The following is a 19024-nucleotide window of genomic DNA, read 5'->3' on the forward strand; positions in this document are numbered from 1 at the left end:
AGCCTCCTGTGACGGACCTCATCGAGCACCTTACTAAAATCCACGCAGACAACATGGTCACTATGGTTTTGGATAACTAATAAATTCAATTACTTGTTAGTAATCATTCTCCACCTACTTAAGTCAAGATTCAATTGAATTTTTCAAAGTTTGCACTGGTTCCGACATTAACAGGGGATTTCCTTCTGAGTTTTGCATGGACAAATTCTCTTCCCTCTGTTGAAGACACTGAATTTTGCCAGATTACAACTATTTCCAAGTCAAAACCACAAACTTAGTATAATTCAGTGGCAGAAGTCAAATTTGAAATGTATTTTATCAATTAGTGTAGTATTTTTATTTCTGATTAACTCTTTGCCTGATGGGATTGAAATCTATGCTGTGGTAAAAGGCAGCTGGGTAACTCAACTGCTGCACAGGCACCAAATTGTTGATAGGTGATCATGCCCAATTAAAGTAGTTATTCATCCAGTTCATTGTCTTCCATCACTCAAATTCTGATCAATTTTGATGAAGTCAGGCTCTATGCTCTAATAGCTCTGGCTAGAGCTATGGTAGAGAGGCATTATTGTAATAAATTTAAGGCCTATTTACCCATTCCCTATCCTTCTCATTATTTCTTCACTCTTCCCATATACACTGCTAAGCAAAGTTTAATTTTAAACAGAAATAATGCAGTAATAATGGATGTATACATCTACAATGTAAAACTGGTTGATCAGTTGAACTACAAAGGTACAAAATCAAAGGTACACCACAAGCTACTTAGCTTCCAACTGAGAGCAGCATACTGTAATGATCATTGAAAGAGTTTACTTTAATAACCCACCTATTAGAAGACCTGGATGTACAAGGTTCAAAAGAGTCAGAGCATTTGTTCATGTAGGAAGATTCCAACTGACTGCAAATAGAAATACAGAAAACATGACAGTGAATAATACCAAGAGAATTTCAACAAGGAAATGAAGATTATATCAGGAGATAGATTAGTCATGAAATAATTTATTTTTAATTTCCTTAGTAATATATAGGTTTGAGTGCTGCATATAAAAATATCATTTAAAAAGTCAATCTGATAATGTTCAGAAATATGGAAAATCAGTCAAAGATATCTGATTTTAGTATAAATTGGTGGAATAAAAGCACACAGTATAAAGAGTGGGAAGGATAGATAGAGACGAGATGCATCAATGCGCCAAAATATTCTTTTTAAATTTCAGCTTGAGGAATATTTTATCAAGTTAACAGTTAATGTAACATAATGTAACACAACTTTAGTGGAAATTAAGTAGAAATGACGATTTTAAAAACTGTGGGGAAAGAAGGAAAGGAGGAATGGAAATTAAGATAGGCTTAAGAAGCTAGATATTCTCCTTCTGTTCTCTATGCTAATTATCTAATGTAGAAAATTTTGGAGTGAACTCTGAAAATTTGTTCTATTGACTAGAGTTGAAACAAGCTTCAGAAGTGGAGTTCACAGTGCATAAATTTAAGTTACAACTCCTTTAGTAGATACAGAAGAGTAAAGTTTTTAAACACAACTGTCTTTGTGATCTTTGGGTCATCATTTTTTGACTTTTGCTTCAGCACAGCTTATTTTCAAAACTCACTGAGAAATCAGCCCTACAAAAGAGGACTCCAGCCTCCCATTAATATACAATGCATATCAAAGACAATTGGATAAAATGAACATGTTGCAAGCCAGATGCCTGTCACAGACATATTTGGATCTAGAGTGTATGATTACCTCTTCTGTGACAATAGTGATCATTTTCTATATTACTACTAATATAATAGAAACAAAAATATTCCAAGCTTTCAGCATGATAATTACACTGAGTTTTTAAGAGTTCAGTTTTAACATAAATCACATAGTCAGAAGGATTTACCAATTTTAACTTCCTATTGTCTGACCCAAATTGTTATCAGCCATCTTAAGTAAAATGTTTGGAATTCTCCAAGGCTGCTTCTCATTTGTATTGATAATATTATTGTTGAGATGGCTTACTTTATTGCCTGACATATTAACCATTTCACCGGTTTCAATAAATAGTTAGTGGTTGTTTCAAATTCAACATGATGCATATCAGAGTGCCTGAAGATTTGAACAGATTGGACAAAAATGAGCTACATTAATTTAACTAAAGGTGATTCAATAAGATCACAGATTATTCACTGGCTTCACGAATAATCATGAGGGTATTTGAACTTCTCTGATGTCAATAGTGGCATAGATAAACTGCATTTAACAGGTTTATACTGAGCACATCAAGTGACATTTACACTGCGATTTTAATACTGTTTGGATCGGCAAGCTTCCTTTAAAACTGAGTTTCCATTTGATACAGGCTGCATTGATGAGCCTGTCAAGACACAGGGCATGTATACAAATGCAATAAACCCCAGGATTTAAACACCATGGCATGGCTGCACAATGTTAATATGCATCTGGAAAATGTTACATCATAGGTACCTTAAATATTTACTCAAACAGGAAAAAATTTTACAGTCATAGAGACAGCTCTACTTGGATAGAGATGTGACCAAATATGCAACCGTGGCTACTTGTCTTGTTTTCATTCCTCTCTTCAGATCAAGTACAAAACCAGAGACCGCAGAAAGTCTTTACTCAGACTCACCAACTGTATTACAGAAGCTGAAATGTTATACTCTCTCTGGTAATACCACAAGTGAAAAGTTTAATGCACAATGTTCACACTGACATTATGATGATCTACTTTTTGTCCAAGACTGGTTTTGAATTTGCAAACTTGAAAAACAGGCAAAGAAAAGAGAACAAGGAACAGGCATTGTCCGTGTAGTGACAGAATATAACATTTCAATTATCACACAAAGGTGGTGATGAGCTGTGTTAGTCCAAGTTATTTGTAAGAACTTTGGTTTGTAACATTGCTAACACTGATATTTAGATATACAAAATCAAAAAGAAAGCTCCAAGAATTTGAAATAAAATGCTAGAAATACTTTGTGGAGACAAAACTGTTAAACATCCGGGACACTATCTGGAAAAAAAAAGAATTAGTGGGAGAACTTTTAACCTCAAGGATGGACAGTAAAGGAGGAGGAGCAATATCAATAAATCAAAACTAGGAGGCATAATGCTGATAGGAAAGGAGCAAGGTGGAATGAAGAGGAAGGAATTCTGGGTTTTCAGAAGAGAGGCCATCACTGAAATATTTTTGAGAGGCTGCCTACCTCAGATGTAAGCGGAATTTTCATTTTTAGCAACTCTGCATAGTTTCCCAGGTATCAGAAAACCTTGGAGCGAACAGGTGGCAAGATTGTTGGAATATTTTGGTCACTATCCCTCAGCCAGTGACTCCATTTTCTCTTGCTGGCAATAGGCCAAACTGAAACAAGCTTTTCACAACACTGGTATTACATCTGAACTCGTGATGAACTTTGAAGCATATACAGGCAACTAAACAAAAAGTGCCTTTTGATGTCCAGTGCATCGCCTGTTTCCAACCTCCCTCAGCTTACCTGCTGCTGAGACCTTTATCCATGTCTGCAGTACCACTAGACTTGCCAACACTAATGCATTCCTGGATAGAAAATGTTCCCCTCAGCTTCCCCTTAAATAATACTTTTCACCCTTAACCTATGACCTCTAGCTTTTGTTTCATCCAATGCCAGTGGAAAGATCCTGCTGCATTTACCGCATCTATATCCCTCACAATTCTGTATAACTATCAAATCTCCCCTCATTCTCCTACACTCCAGGGAATACAGTCCTAACCCATTCAACATTTCTCTTTAACTCAGACCCTTAGGTCCCAACGACATCCTTGTAAATTTTCTTCAGTACTCCTTCAATCTTATCGATATCGTTCCTGTAGGTAGGTGACCAGAACAGCAGACAATACTCTCCTGGCAGATCCATTCACCTTCCCTCTCTATGCTGCTTAACTGACAATGGCTTTTTAATGCCTTGGCATTAGAAACCTATTTGCTTTCAAACCTTTCCATTATTTCAGTCCCCATCCTTGAACAGCTCTATTTCCATGACCTCCGACAATTCTTCCACATATCTCCACTCCTCTATTTCTAGGCTTCTGAACATTCCCAAATTTATTTGCTCTATCATTGTCATTTTTAACATGCTTTACATGCCCAGGTGACATGTTCTGGAACACATTCCTTAAATCTTTAAACCTTCTACCTGCCCCAATATCACCAGGTACTTTGGTGTCACAAAGCCTCTGAAGGCACCCCATGACCTTTCATTATAATAAAGTGCATTAAACCATTTTTTCCTTCATTAGCTGATGACATAAATAATCAACAGTGAATGATGATAGCTACAAAGGAAACTGTAAGTAACAGAGTCTGCTTTGCAGTTTCTGAGAAATATGGTTCATCAAATTAGTCATTTCACTTTTCCTTTCAGACAATAGACAATAGATAATAGGTGCAGGAGTAGGCCATTCGGCCCTTCCAGCCAGCACACCATTCACTGTGATCATGGCTGATCATCCACAATCAGTACCCCGTTCCTGTTGAACTCCATTTGAGTCCAGGTAAAGGCCCCATACTTGTATCAGAAGATATTTATTCCACTAGCGATGGGCAGGCTTGGACTGTCAAAGAGTTTGTCAAAGCAAGACCTTTTGAAAATCTTGAAGGCCAAGTTCATCTTGACAATTTCTAGCATTCTAGGAAAAGACTATAACTTCAGAAGCTGTGAGCAAGTTCCACATTCATAGTGAGCTGATAAAATAAAAGACAAAGCCCAGCAATACTTGAAGTCAGGCAAACATAAGCAAGACCACAACTGTGTTAGAAGGACACAAACTATCTTAAGGTGTTAATTACCCACCAAGACACCTAAACCACACATGTAAATTAAAAATGTTAATAAACTGGAAGATTTACACATAAACACCAAGCTACCTGTTTTGCTTCATTTCTGCTTCCTTTTCTTTTGCTCTTGAAGGAATTTCACTCAGATCATATGAGAATAGATGGAAAGGTGATTGAGGAAGATATGGCAACTTCTCAACCGTGGGAGAGAGAGCTAGGTTAGTGTTTGTTGATGAACCTTGCGGGCTGTTTGGCAAACCCACTGGTGAATGAGGAATGACAATGGATGACGATGAAGATGTCAATGATGATAGCTGCAAAGAATGCTGGGAACCACCAGAAGAACTAGGTGACTGAGGAGGAGAGATAGCTGAAGGGCTCTTTGTATCAGAAGTCTGGAACTGGCTGGAAGATCCTCTCTCTTCGGGCACAGGAATGAAGCTTGCTACATACTTTGTACTCTGGGGACTATTTTCTGCTTGTTCGATTGCTGTGTCTGGTTTCACCCCACTGGTAGGAGAAAGGGATGAAAGGGCAGGGAACATGGGAAGATTGGAGCAGGACCAAATAAAAGATTATTTAAAAATTGAATTATATTTAATTCCAAACATTAAGCAATCCTATGAAGCCGCAATACTTTTTAAAAGTATGAACTTCATTACTTCATAATTAATCTTATTTGATTTGTAATTTCAAACACTGTCAATATTAGTTTATTTCATACCAGAGTTAATGTTCTTTTACCATGAGAAAGCTTCAAATCTGTATACTTTGTTATTACAGAAGGCAATTGTAGTTAGAAATATCATCCAAATGCTGTTCAAGTAGTTGTAAAGTGAATCCATCTCTGCTCCAGGTGGTTATAATTATTTATTACAAAACATATACTACATTCCACAGGTTAAATCTAATATGGATTGTCAAATGTAATCCTAATACCTTGCCTGACCCTGACAGGGGGGGTCTTCTTCCCCCTCATCCTCAGTGTTAGGTTCAGTAACTGGCTGCTCTTCTTCAGTGTATTCCTCCTCGCATTCCTCGTCTCTGGTTGTGCAATGAGATGAAGGAAAATGATGTAAAGGAACAGGTGAGAATGAATAAGCAAAGATTAATGAGACAGAATGAAAGCCACATGCTCACACCCACATACACATATACCCATTCAACATGTTTTAAATCATGACCCTGCATCGGTGTTCCACTGCAGGATCTTGACCCAAACATCCATCAACCATTTGCCTCCACATTCCAGCAGATTCTGTCTCGTGACCCACACAGCAACGATTATAAATGGAACTCAGGCAACTCAGATGAAATAACCAGGTTTAGTGGAGAACAGTAAATAATGCAAAAGACTAATGACAGGTCTGACAGAGATTCTAATAAAGAATGTCCAGTAACAGAGAAATTTGACAGACATTAGTGTATTTAGAATTAACATAAAGCAAATCTAATCTTTCTTCAGTCATTTTGATACCTAGTATTGTAAATAATAAATGACATAGAACAATTCCAAGAGAGAAAATTAGATTTGAAACCCTGAAATTGTGATCACACAGCAATTTTCCCATTTACCTTGCTTGTATTTGCTGTTTACAGTTTGTGATGTTTTCAGTTTAGTTACTAGTCTATAGATTTGCTATGTATGCCCGCACAAAAATAATCTCAGGGTTGTATGTGGTGACATATATGTATTCTGATAATAATTTTTACTTTGAACTTTGTTACAATTGTTAATTTTATCTGGGTATGTTTGATCAAACCATCAAATTTGTCATGATAAGGCAAACGGTTACATTCACAGGTTCTAATACTTCCTAAAAAATCTGATTGTCTGTGATGACCGGCACTTATTTGTAATAAAAAATGGTTATTATATCATCTGAGATCATTTACTTTTGTTATGCTGGTAGAAACATAATAGTTTAAAATTTTTTGTGATCTCTGTAATAAATACAACTTTGCTACTTTATCTAGGGATCATTGAAAGATTCAAACAGATTATGGAAAAACATATCCTGGTTTTAAAAATCTTTTCACTTGAACTCTCCTTCAGAGCATGATTCTCCTGGGTTATTCCAGCTAAAAGCACTTGCCTGCTTCATCCAAGTATTGTACATCTGAGTGGTGTCTCTTTAACCTGCGCCCACCCCAATGGCCAAATAGCAAAGACTACACATTAAAATGTAATGCAGTGACTCTAATATACCATCACTTAAGTCACAGGAACTTTCTACTAACTAGTCTTCTATTTCTTCCTCTGAGTCTTCCATTTATTCCTACATTGGAGGATCTGTCATATATCTGTGCCAGGGTCTGGGATGTTTCTGATCGCGTCCACGATATCCTGAAGTGGAAAGGAGAACAGCCAGAGGTCGTGGTACTTATTGGGACCAACGACATAGGCAGGAAAAGGGAGGAGGTCCTGAAAGCAGACTACAGGGAGTTAGGAAGGAAGTTGTGAAGCAGGTCCACAAAGGTAGTCATCTCGGGATTACTGTCTGTGCCACGCGACAGTGACTATAGGAATAGAGTGAGGTGGAAGATAAATGCGTGGCAGAGGGATTGGAGCAGGGAGCAGGGATTCAGATTTCTGGATCATTGGTACCTCTTTTGGTGCAGGAGTGACCTGTTCAAAAAGGACAGGTTGCACTTGAATCCCAGGGGGAACAATATCCCGGCGGGGAGGTCTGCTAAGGCTGATGGGGAGAGTTTAAACTAGAATTGAAGAGACGGAGGAAGAGGTGGTTGCCTCATAAGTAGAAAAAGCTTGGAGGCAGTTCGAGAGGGAGGATAGGCAGGTGATAGAGAAGGGACATGCTCAGACCAATGGTTTGAGATGTGTCTATTTTAATTCGAGGAGTATTATGAGCAAAGCAGATGAGCTTAGAATGTGGATCAGTACTTGGAGCTATGATGTGGTGGCCATTACAAAGACTTGGATGGCTCAGGGGCAGAAATGGTTACTTCGAGTGCCAAGCTTTAGATGTTTCAGAAAGGACAGGGAGGGAGGAAAAAGAGGTGGGAGGCATGGCACTGCTAATCAGAGATAGTGTCAGGGCTGCAGAAAAGGAGGAAGTCATGAAGGGATTGTCTACTGAGTCTCTGTGGGTGGAAGTTAGGAACAGGAAAGGGTCAATAACTCTTCTGGGTGTTTTTTTTATAGACCACCCAATAGTAACAGGGACATCAAGGAGCAGACAGGGAGACAGATTCTGGAAAGGTATAATGATAACAGGATTGTCATGGTGGGAGATTTTAATTTCCCAAATATCGATTGGCATGTCCCTAGAGTGAGGGGTTTAGTTGGGGTGGAGTTTGTTAGGTTTGTTCAAGAAAGTTTCTTGATACAATATGCAGATAAGCCTACAAGAGGAGAGGCTGTACTTGATCTGGTATTGAGAAATGAACCTGGTCAGGTGTCGGATCTCTCAGTGGGAGAGCATTCTGGAGATAGTGATCACAATTCTATCTCCTTTACCATAGCATTGGAGAGGGATACGAACAGACAAGTTAGGAAAGCATTTAATTGGAGTAAGGGGAAATATGAGGCTATCAGGCAGGAACTTGGAAGCATAAATTGGGAACTGATGTTCTCATGGAAATGTACGGAATAAATGTGGCAAATGTTCAGGGGATATTTGCATGGAGTTCTGTACAGGTATGTTCCAATGAGACAGGGAAAGGATAGTAGGGTACAGGAACAGTGGTGTACAAAGGCTGTTGTAAATCTAGTCAAGAAGAAGAGCTTATGAAAGGTTCAAGAAACTAGGTAATGATGGAGATCTAGAAGATTTTAAGGCTAGCAGGAAGGAGCTTAAGAAGGAAATTAGGAGAGCCAGAAGGGGCCATGAGAAGGCCTTGCCAGACGGGATTAAGGAAAACCCCAAGGCATTCTACAAGTATATGAAGAGCAAGAGGATAAGTCATGAGAGAATAGGACCAATCAAGTGTGACAGTGGAAATGTGTGTATGGAACCGGAAGAGATAGCAGAGGTACGTAATGATTACTTTTTTCAGTATTCACTATGGAAAAGGATCTTGGCAATTGTAGGGGTGACTTACAGTAGACTGAAAAGCTTGAAAAGCTTGAGCATGTAGATATTAAGAAAGAGGATGTGCTGGAGCTTTTGGAAAGCATCAAGTTGGATAAATCACTGGGACCGGATGAGATGTACCCCAGGCTACTGTGGGAAGCAAGGGAGAAGATTGCTGAGCCCTTGGTGATGATCTTTGCATCATCAATGGGGACGGGAGAGGTTCTGGAGGATTGGAGGGTTGCGGATGTTGTTCCTTTATTCAAGAAAGGGAGTAGAGATAGCCCAGAAAATTATAGACCAGTGAGTCTTACGTCAGTGGTTGGTAAGTTAACGGAGAAGATCCTGAGAGGCAGGATTTATGAACATTTGGAGAGGCATAATATGATTACTATGGCTGTGTGAAAGGCATATTGTGCCTTACGAGCCTGATGGAATTTTTTGAAGATGTGACTAAATGCATTGATGAAGGTCAAGTAGTGATGTAATGTATATGGATTTCAGCAAGGCATTTGACAAGGTACCCAATGCAAGCTTATTGAGAAAGTAAGGAGGCATGGGATCCAAGGGGACATTGCTTTGTGGATCCAAAACTGGCTTGCCCACAGAAAGCAAAGAGTGGTTGTAGACGGGTCATATTCTGCATGGAGGTCGGTCACCAGCGGTGTGCCTCGGGGATCTGTTCGTGATTTTTATAAATGACCTGGATGAGGAAGTGGAGGGATGGGTTAGTAAATTTGCTGATGACACAAAGGTTGGAGGTGTTGTGGATAATGTGGAGGGCTGTCAGAGGTTACAGCGGGACATTGATAGGATGCAAAACTGGGCTAAGAAGTGGCAGATGGAGTTCAACCCAGATAAGTATGAGGTGGCTCATTTTGGTAGGTCAAGTATGATGGCAGAATATAGTATTAATGGTAAGACTCTTGGCAGTGCGGAGGATCAGAGGGATCTTGGGGACATAGGACGCTCAAAGCTACTGTGCAGGTTGACTCTGTGGTTAAGATAGCATACGGTGCATTGAACCTCATTCTATCGCGGGATTGAGTTTAGGAGCCGAGAGGTAATGTTGCAGCTATATAGGACCCTGGTCAGACCCCACTTGGAGTACTGTGCTCAGTTCTGGTCGCCTCACTGTAGGAAGGATGTGGAAACCACAGAAAGGGTGCAGAGGAGATTTACAAGGATGTTGCCTGGATTGGGGAGCATGCCTTATGAGAATAAACTGCATGAACTTGGCCTTTTTTCCTTGGAGTGATGGAGAATGGGAGGTGACCTGATAGAGAGGTATAAGATGATGAGAGGCATTGATCATGTAGATAGTCAGAGGCTTTTTCCCGGGGCTGAAATGGCTTGCACAAGAGGGCACAGCTTTAAGGTGCTTGGAAGTAGGTACAGAGGAGACGTCAGGGGTAAGAATTTTTTTATGCAGAGAGTGGTGAGCGCATGGAATGGGCTGTGGTGGTAGAGGCGGATATGATAGGGTCTTTTAAGAGACCCCTGGACAGGTACTTGGAGCTCAGAAAAATAAAGAGAGCTGTGGGTAATCCTAAGTAACGTCTAAGGTTACGACATGTTCGGCACAGCTTTGTGGGCTGAAGGGCCTGTATTGTGCTGTAGGTTTTCTATGTTTCTCTAAAATTTTTAGTGAAGGAGACTATCGAGTAGATATTGGTTTGGAAAATTAAGTAACTGCATCTTAAACAAAATGTGAGAAAAGCAGCAAGGTGATGTTTGTTTTACGCAGCTGTGTTGAATGACTCATGATCTAGTTTGGTTATCTTTGAAAACATACCAGGTTAATGCATTGATGTGGAAGACGAGAAATAATGATAGTTGACAGGTGAAAACTTAGTGCTCATAATTTTTAGATTATCTTAATGAGCCATAGGAACAAGAGGGACTTATTCAATAAGTTTTAAACAAACAAACTCAAGAAAAATTCAAATGCTTCTTCAACCTGACAGCATGAATATCGATTTCTCTAACTTCGGGTATTTTTTTTTACCCCCTCCCTTCTCTTTTTTCCATTCTCCATTCTGGCTTCCCTCTCACCACTTATCTTCTCCTTCCCTGCCCATCACCTCCCTTTGGTACTCCTCCTGCTTCCCTTTTTCCCATGGTCCACTCTCCTCTCCTATCAGATTCTTCGTTTTCCCTTTACATTGTCTAGCCATCAACTCCCAGCTTCTCACTTCAACCCCTCCACCACCCACCTACCTACCTTCCACCTCACCTGGCTTTACCTATCACCTGTCAGCTTGTACTCCTTTCTCTCCCACCTTCTTCCCCTTTACTTTCAAGTCCTGATGAAGGATCTTGGCCAGAAACATCGACTGCTTATTCCTCTCTATAGATGTCACCTGACCTGCTCAGCATGTGTGTATTGCTCTGGAAGTCCAGCATCTGCAGAATTATCAAATGTTTGTCATATTATTCAAAGTTATGTCATGAACTTGCTTATTTCTAAGCATTGACATTTGCAACTAGCCAGTGCGTATGAGGAATACTTGATTCTGATAGTATTCCAAGTCCAATTATATGCTTGCTAATGAAACCACTATTTTTGGTGACTAGCAAAGATCACAATATCCAGGGGTATTTCTTAATTATTAAAATGACACAACACAGAAAACAAAAGAAGGAGCTAAACAAAATGTGCGGGTCTGGCTGAGTCCAATGCTTTAGCATCATAGACCTCTGGTGTTTATAAATTTACATATGTGGAATTTGCTATTTGTAAAATAAAAACTGTGTGTGCTTTTTTGTGTGTGTGTGTGTGTGTGTGTGTGTGTGTGTGTGTGTGTGGGCGGGAGGGGGGTGGAAGAGAGCTGGTGGTCTACAGTGCCTTGCAGCTTGATGGTAGCCTGAACCCGTTGATGCTTCACTGATTTAAAAAAAAATCCAGTTCAAAATATAACCCGCTATGTAGGTTTCTACCATGACACTGAAAACAGATTCAGGTTAAAGAACAGAGTGCTAAAATAAACTGTACAAATGTTTGTTAGGCTTGCTCGAATGAGAGCACAACTTGTGCAGGTGCAAATGCTGAACTGCCACCAGTGCACATGCCACGATGTACTGGGGCTACTTGAGGAAATGTGAATGCACAGCACATGCATGCACATGTGAGATGGTTGAATTTTCTAGTCTCAAGTATCTAGTTACACTCATACTTCTGCACAGCTCTTTGTAAAAAAAGTGTTGCAGCTGCAAAAAGATTTTTATTATATGACTTACTTCTATGAACATACTGGGCTGCCCCTAAAGTGCTGGCAATTTGAAAAGCAGATGGATATTCAACTTAACATAAACACAAGAGTTCCCGCAAAGGCTGGAAATCCTGAGCAACACACACAAAGTTCAAGTTCAGTTTAGTGTAATTCAACCGTACACATGTATACTGCCAAACGAAACAATGTTCCTCTGGACCAAAGTGCACAACACAGTACAAATAACTCACTCACATAACACAAAGTAGTATTACTACTAGTAAATCAATAAATAATAACATGCAATTACGGCACAGGTTAAAAAGTAAACAGTATAATGCTACTGGCACTTCATGCATGATGAGACCTGAATGGTGACAGAGGGTTCAGCAACCTTACGGGCTGGAAGAAGTAGTTCCTTCCCAACCTAACAGTCCTCATCCTAAAGCATTAGAGCAGGACACAGATAGGATGCAGAACTAGGCTGAGAAGTGGCAGGTGGAATTCAACCCAGATAAATGTGAAGTGGTTCATTTTGGTAGGTCAAATGTGAAGGTAGAATATAGTATTAAAAGTAAGACTCTTGGCAGTGTGGAGAATCAGAGAGATCTTGGGACCTGTGCCCATAGGACACTTAAAGCAGCTGCACAGGTTGACAGTGTTGTCAAGAAGTCGTACTGTGTATTGGCATTCTTCAACCGTGGGATTGAGTTCAAGAGCCGCGAGGTAATGTTATAGCTATACAAGACTTTGGTCAGATCCCGCTTGGAGTAGTGTTCTGTTCTGGTCACCTCAGTACAGGAAGGGTGTCAATACTATAGAAAGAGTGCAGAGGAGATTTAAAAGGATATTGTCTGAATTGGAGAGTATGCCTTATGAGAATAGGTTGAGTGAACTAGGCCTCTTCTCCTTGGAGCGACAGAGGATGAGGAGTGACCTGACAGAGGTGTAGAAGATGATGAGAGGCACTGATCGTGTGGATAGTCAGGGGCTTTTTCCCAGGGATGAAATGGCTAACACAAGGGTACATAGTTTTAAGGTGCTTGGAATTAGGTACAGAGGGGATGTCAGTGGTATGTTTCTCACACAGAGTGGTGGGTGAATGGAATGCACTGCTGGTGACGGTGGTAGAGGTGGATACAATAGGGTCTCTTAAGAGACTCTTAGATAGGTACACGGAGCTTAGAAAAATAGCAGGCTATGCGGTAAGGTAATCCTAGGCAGTTTCTAGAGAAGGTTACATGGTCAACACCACATTGTGGGCTGAAGAGCCAATACTGTGCTATAGATTTCTATCTTCTATAAAGTTATGGTACATCCTGCCTGATGGCATGGGGTCAAAGAGATTGGAAGGGAAAATGCTGGAGGAACTCAACAGGTCAGGCACCCACCTATGGAAATGAATAAACAGCCAACGTTTCAGGCTGAGACCCTTTATCAGGACTGGAGAGGAAGGGGGAAGATCCCAGAATAAGAAGGTGAGCAAAGGGGGAGGAGGACAAACTAGAAAGTGATGGGCAAACTCAGTTGGGTGGGAGAGGAGGGAAGTGAGAAGCTGGGAGGTGATACGTGGAAAAGGCAGAGGGCTGGAGAAGGAGGAATCTGACAGAGGAGGAGAGTGGGTCATGGGAGAAAGGGAGGAGGAGTGACACCAAGAGGAGGTGATAGACAGATGAGAAGAGGTAAGAGGCGAGAGTGGAGAAATGCAGAAAAGAGATATTCCCCCTCCTCCAACCCTCTTCTTTGTTCTCCTCCAACACTTAGCTGGCTTCACCTATCACTTTCTACCTTGTCCTCCTTCCCCTCCCTCCACCTTCTTATTCTGGCATCCTCCCTCTTCTTCCCAGTCCTGATGAAGGGTCTTGGCCTAAAATGTCGACTGTTTCCGTAGATGCTGCCTGAGCTGCTGATATCCTCCAGCATTGTGTGTGTGTGTTGCTCTGGATTGTCAGCTTGGTTCCATTATTAGGTCTGTGTGCAATTTTTTCCCACTGCTGTTAACTATTGGCATGACTAATATGGTAGTCAAGAAAAAGTGAAAAAGCGTTATTGAAAGAGCCTCTGTGAGAAACTCGCTATACCCATGCCAACAAAATATATATTTTATATTATTTTTCATCAAGTGAAGGATTTAATACCCTGTGGTTTACTGTACAATTATGAATGATTGATTGTAATCATATAATTGAACAAATTTTATTATTATTTTCCCGATTCAAGGTTTGTCAAAGAAGCAATCTGTTGTGACAAGTGTTGTGAAGCAATAACTACGCACATATAAGGCTTCTATGGCAACTTATGAACTAATACAACAATACAATTAGTACAACCGAACTAATATCCAGCGGGCAGTGGAGTGAGAGGATAGCACAGTGATAGGGCTTTGGCTCAATGGGCTTAGGTGGTAATGGGAGGAGGCAAGGTAGGTTTACCGGTGTTAATTGTGGAAAGGAAGTATGTGTGTAAGGCCGGTGTTCTGTGCTCGGTGTCAGATGTGGGAAGTCCTGGACTCTCCCAGCATCCCGGATGCTGCACCCAGTGTGTCGAGCTGCAGCTCCTAAGGGACCGTGTTAGGGAACTGGAGTTGCAGCTCGATGACCTTCATCTGGTCAGGGAGAGCCAGGAGCTGATAGAAAGCAGTTATAGGTAGGTGGTCACACTGGGGCCACGGGAGACAGACAAGTGGATAACAGTCAGGAGAGGGAAGGGGAAGTGTCAGGTACTAGAGAGTACTGCTGTGGCTGTCTCCCTGAACAATAAGTACTCCTGTTTGACAGCTGTTGGGGGGACAGCCTACCTGGGGGAAGCAACAGTGGCCGTGCCTCTGGCACAGAGTCCAGCCCTGTGGCTCAGGAGGGTAGGGAAAGGAAGAGAAAGGCAGTAATGATAGGGGACTCTATAGTTAGGGGGTCAGACAGGCGATTCTGTGGATGAAGGAAAGAAACTCGGATAGTAGTTTGCCTCCCAGGTGCCACGGTCTGGGACGTTCAGATCGCGTCCACGATATCCAGCAGTGGAAGGGAGAACAGCCAGAGGTCATGGTACATATTGGTACCAATGACATAAGTAGGAAGGAAGTTGAGAAGCAGGACCGCAAAGGTAGTAATCTCGGGCATAACTGCCTGTGCCACGTGACAGTGAGTATATGAATAGAATGAGGTGGAGGATAAATGCGTCGCTGAGGGATTGGAGCAGGGAGCAGGGATTCAGATTTCTGGATCTTTGGGACCGCTTTTGGGGCAGGTGTGACCTGTACAAAAAGGATGGGTTGCACTTGAATCCCAGGGGGAACAATATCCTGATGGGGAGGTTTGCTAAGGCTACTGGGAAGAATTTAAACTAGAATTGTTGGAGGGGTGGGAACTGAACTGAAGAGACTGGGGAAGAGGTGGTTGGCTCACAAATAGAGAAATCTTGGAGACAGTGTGTGAGGGAAGATAGGCAGGTGATAGAGAAGCGACGCGTTCAGACCAACGGTTTGAGATGTGTCTATTTTAACGTAAGGAGTATTGTTAAAAAAGCGGATGAGCTTAGAGCGTGGATCAGTACTTGGAGCTATGATGTGGTGGCCATTAGAGAATTGGATGGCTCAGGGACAGAAATGGTTACTTCGAGTGCTGGGTTTTAGATGTTTCAGAAAGGACAGGGAGGGAGGCAAAAGAGGTGGGGGCGTAGCACTGTTGATCAGAGATAGTGTCACGGCTGCAGAAAAGGTGGACGTCATGGAGGGATTGTCTACGGAGTCTCTGTGGGTGGAGGCTAGGAACAGGAAGGAGTCAATAACTCTACTGGGTGTTTTTTACAGGCCGCCCAATAGCAACAGGGATATCGAGGAGCAGATAGGGAAACAGATCCTGGAAAGATGTAATAGTAATAGAGTTGTCATGGTGGGAGATTTTAATTTCCCAAATATCAATTGGCATCTCCCTAGTGCTAATAGGTTTAGATGGGGTGGAGTTTGTTAGGTGTGTTCAGGAAGGTTTCTTGACACAATATGTAAATAAGCCTACAAGAGAAGAGATTGTACTTGATCTGGTATTGAGAAATGAACCTGGTCAGGTGTCAGATCTCTCAGTGAAAGAGCATTTTGGAGATAGTGATCATAATTCTATCTCCTTTACAATAGCATTGGAGAAGAGATAGGAACAGACAAGTTAGAAAAGCATTTAATTGGAGTAAGGGGAATTATGAGGCTATCAGGCAGGAACTTGGAAGCTTAAATTGGGAACAGAAGTTCTCAGGGAAAGGTACAGAAGAACTGTGGCAAATGTTCAGGGGATATTTGTGTGGAGTTCTGCATAGCTATGTTGCAGTGAGACAGAGAAGTTATGGTAAGGTACAGGAACCGTGGTGTACAAAGGCTGTAGTAAATCTAGTCAAGAAGAAAAGCTTACAAAAGGTTCAGAGAGCTCGGTAATGTTAGCGATCTAGAGGATTATAAGGCTAACAGGAAGGAGTTTAAAAAGGAAATTAGGAGAGCCAGAAGGGGCCATGAGAAGGCCTTGACGGGCAGGATTAAGGAAAACTCCAAGGCATTCTACAAGTATGTGAAGAGCAAGAGGATAAGATGTGAAAGCATAGGACCCATCAAATGCGAAAGTGGGAAAGTGTGTATGGAACTGGAGGAAATAGCAGAGGTACTTAATGAATACTTTACTTCAGTATTCACTATGCAAAAGGATCTTGGTGACTGTACTGATGACTTGCAGCGGACTGAACTGCTTGAGCATATAGATATTAAGAAAGAGGATGTGCTGGAGCTTTTGGAAAGCATCAAGTTGGATAAGTCGCCGGGACTGGATGAGATGTACCCCAGCTACTGTGGGAGGCGAGGGAGGCAATTGCTGAGCCTCTGGTGATAATCTTTGCATCATCAATGGGGACGGGAGAGGTTCCGATGGATTGGAGGGTTGTGGATGTTGTTCCTTTATTCAAGAAAGGGAGCAGAGATAGCCCATAAAATTATAGACCAGTGAGTCTTACTTCAGCGGTTGGTAAGTTGATGGAGAAAATCCTGAGAGGCAGGATTTATGAACATTTGGAGAGGCATAATATGATAAGGAATAGTCAGCATGGCTTTGTCAAAGGCAGGTTGTGCCTTATGAGCCTGATTGAATTTTTTAAGGATGTGACTAAACACATTGATGAAGGAAGAGCAGTGGATGTAGTATATATTGATTTCAGCAAGACATTTGATGAGGTACCCCATGTAAGGCTTATTGAGAAAGTAAGGAGGCATGGGATCCAAGGGGACTTTGCTTTGTGGATCCAGAACTGACTTGCCCACAGAAGGCAGAGTGGTTGTAGACGGGTCATATTCTGCATGGAGGTCAGTGACCAGTGGTATGCCTCAGGGATCTATTCTGGGACCCTTACTCTTCGTGGTTTTTATAAATTACCTGGATGTGGAAGTGGAGGGATGGGTTAGTAAGTTTGCTGATGACACAAAGGTTGGGGGTGTTGTGGATAGTGTGGAGGGCTGTCAGAGTTTGCAGCGGGACATTGATAGGATGCAAAACTGAGCTGAGAAGTGGCAGATGGAGTTCAACCCAGATAGGTTTGAAGTAGTTCATTTTGGTAGGTCAAATATGATGGCAGAAAATAGTATTAATGGTAAGACTCTTGGCAGTGTGGAAGATCAGAGGGATCTTGGGGTCCGAGTCCATAGGACGCTCAAAGCAGCTGTGCAGGTTGACTCTGTGGTTAAGAAGGCATACAGTGTATTGGCCTTCATCAATCGTGGAATTGAATTTAGGAGCCGAGAGGTAATGTTGCAGCTATATAGGACCCTGGTTAGACCCCACTTGGAGTACTGCGCTCAGTTTTGGTTGCCTCACTACAGGAAGGATGTGGAAACCACAGAAAGGGTGTAGAGGAAACTTACAAGGATGTTGCCTGGATTAGGGAGCATGCCTTATGAAAACAGGTTGAGTGAACTCGGCCTTTTCTCCTTGGAGTGACGGAGGATGAAAGGTGACTTGATAGAGATGTACAAGATGATGAGAGGCATTGATCGTGTGGATAGTCAGAGGCTTTTTCCAGGGCTGAAATGGCTGCCACAAGAGGACATGGGTTTAAGGTGCTTGGGAGTAGGTACAGAGGAGATGTCAGGGATAAGTGTTTTTTTTTTTTATTTTTACACAGAGAGTGGTGAGCTGCCGGCAACAGTGGTGGAGGTGGATAGGATAGGGTCTTTTAAGAGACATTTCGATTTGTGCATGGAGTTTAGAAAAACAGAGGGCTATGGGGAAGCCTAGTAATTTCTAAGGTAGGGAAATTTTCAGCACAACTTTGTGGACTGAAGCCCATGTATTGTGCTGTAGGTTTTCCACGTTTCATTTTCTCTGATATATTCTTCCATCCTTCTCTTTTAATCATTCTGGTATTCTTTCAACAGTAATCAGTAAACTCCAAAACATAAATCAAGCAAAAAAAAAAGGTATGAATGCTTAAAGAAAGGGCATTAAGCAAGCTATTTAGCCAATGGATCAGTGCAGGCCAACTTTAGCTCATCATCCTGAAAGTCTGAATTGCTGGGACACGCTGGATTTTCAGAAGTGGAATTGCAGAGCTTGGGACAGACATTGAATAATGGTAAACTTTTTCTTTTATTAATTTATTTTAACTGTTGTCTGCTCCTGGGCAGAGAAGGATTTCTTAAAATTTTCGGCCAAGGAATTCTAGGCTAAATTTAAACAAGTCCAAAGGATGGATTTCTGCAGGGACATTGGACAGTACATTATTCTTGTATGAAGCACAATGACACAGCTACTAGAGTTACTGCCTCTCAGATCTCCACTGACCTGGGTTCGATCCTCACCCTGGGTGCTGTCTGACACATTCTCCCTGTGCTTCCTTCGGCTGGTCGTGCCTCCTCTTGTGTCCCACTGGGATGTGGGCTGGCAGTTTAATTGATATTGTAGTGTGTGTGCACAGATTGAGAGTGTGTGT

At 41.6% G+C, this 19024-nt stretch overlaps 1 protein-coding gene across 19 annotated transcripts in view; it reads right to left on the reverse strand.

Moving 5' to 3' along the window:
* The window catches only part of fhod3b (formin homology 2 domain containing 3b), a 580851-nt gene that overhangs the window by 128474 nt on the left and 433353 nt on the right, over window positions 1–19024 (reverse strand). For 6 of the 19 annotated variants that reach the window (XM_072283418.1, XM_072283417.1, XM_072283413.1 and 3 more), the window contains 3 exons: window positions 5764–5868; window positions 4915–5334; window positions 830–901 (listed from right to left, as the gene is read on the reverse strand). The exons of 9 other annotated variants lie outside the window; for them this stretch is intronic. In XM_072283418.1, coding sequence (XP_072139519.1) covers window positions 830–901; window positions 4915–5334; window positions 5764–5868 — 597 coding nt within the window. The remainder of the gene's footprint in view (window positions 1–829; window positions 902–4914; window positions 5335–5763; window positions 5869–19024) is intronic. 4 more of the 19 variants (XM_072283416.1, XM_072283419.1, XM_072283420.1 and 1 more) reach the window with 4 other exon arrangements.

Source organism: Mobula birostris, chromosome 19 (assembly GCF_030028105.1).
Source record: "Mobula birostris isolate sMobBir1 chromosome 19, sMobBir1.hap1, whole genome shotgun sequence".
Taxonomy (NCBI): domain Eukaryota; kingdom Metazoa; phylum Chordata; class Chondrichthyes; order Myliobatiformes; family Myliobatidae; genus Mobula; species Mobula birostris.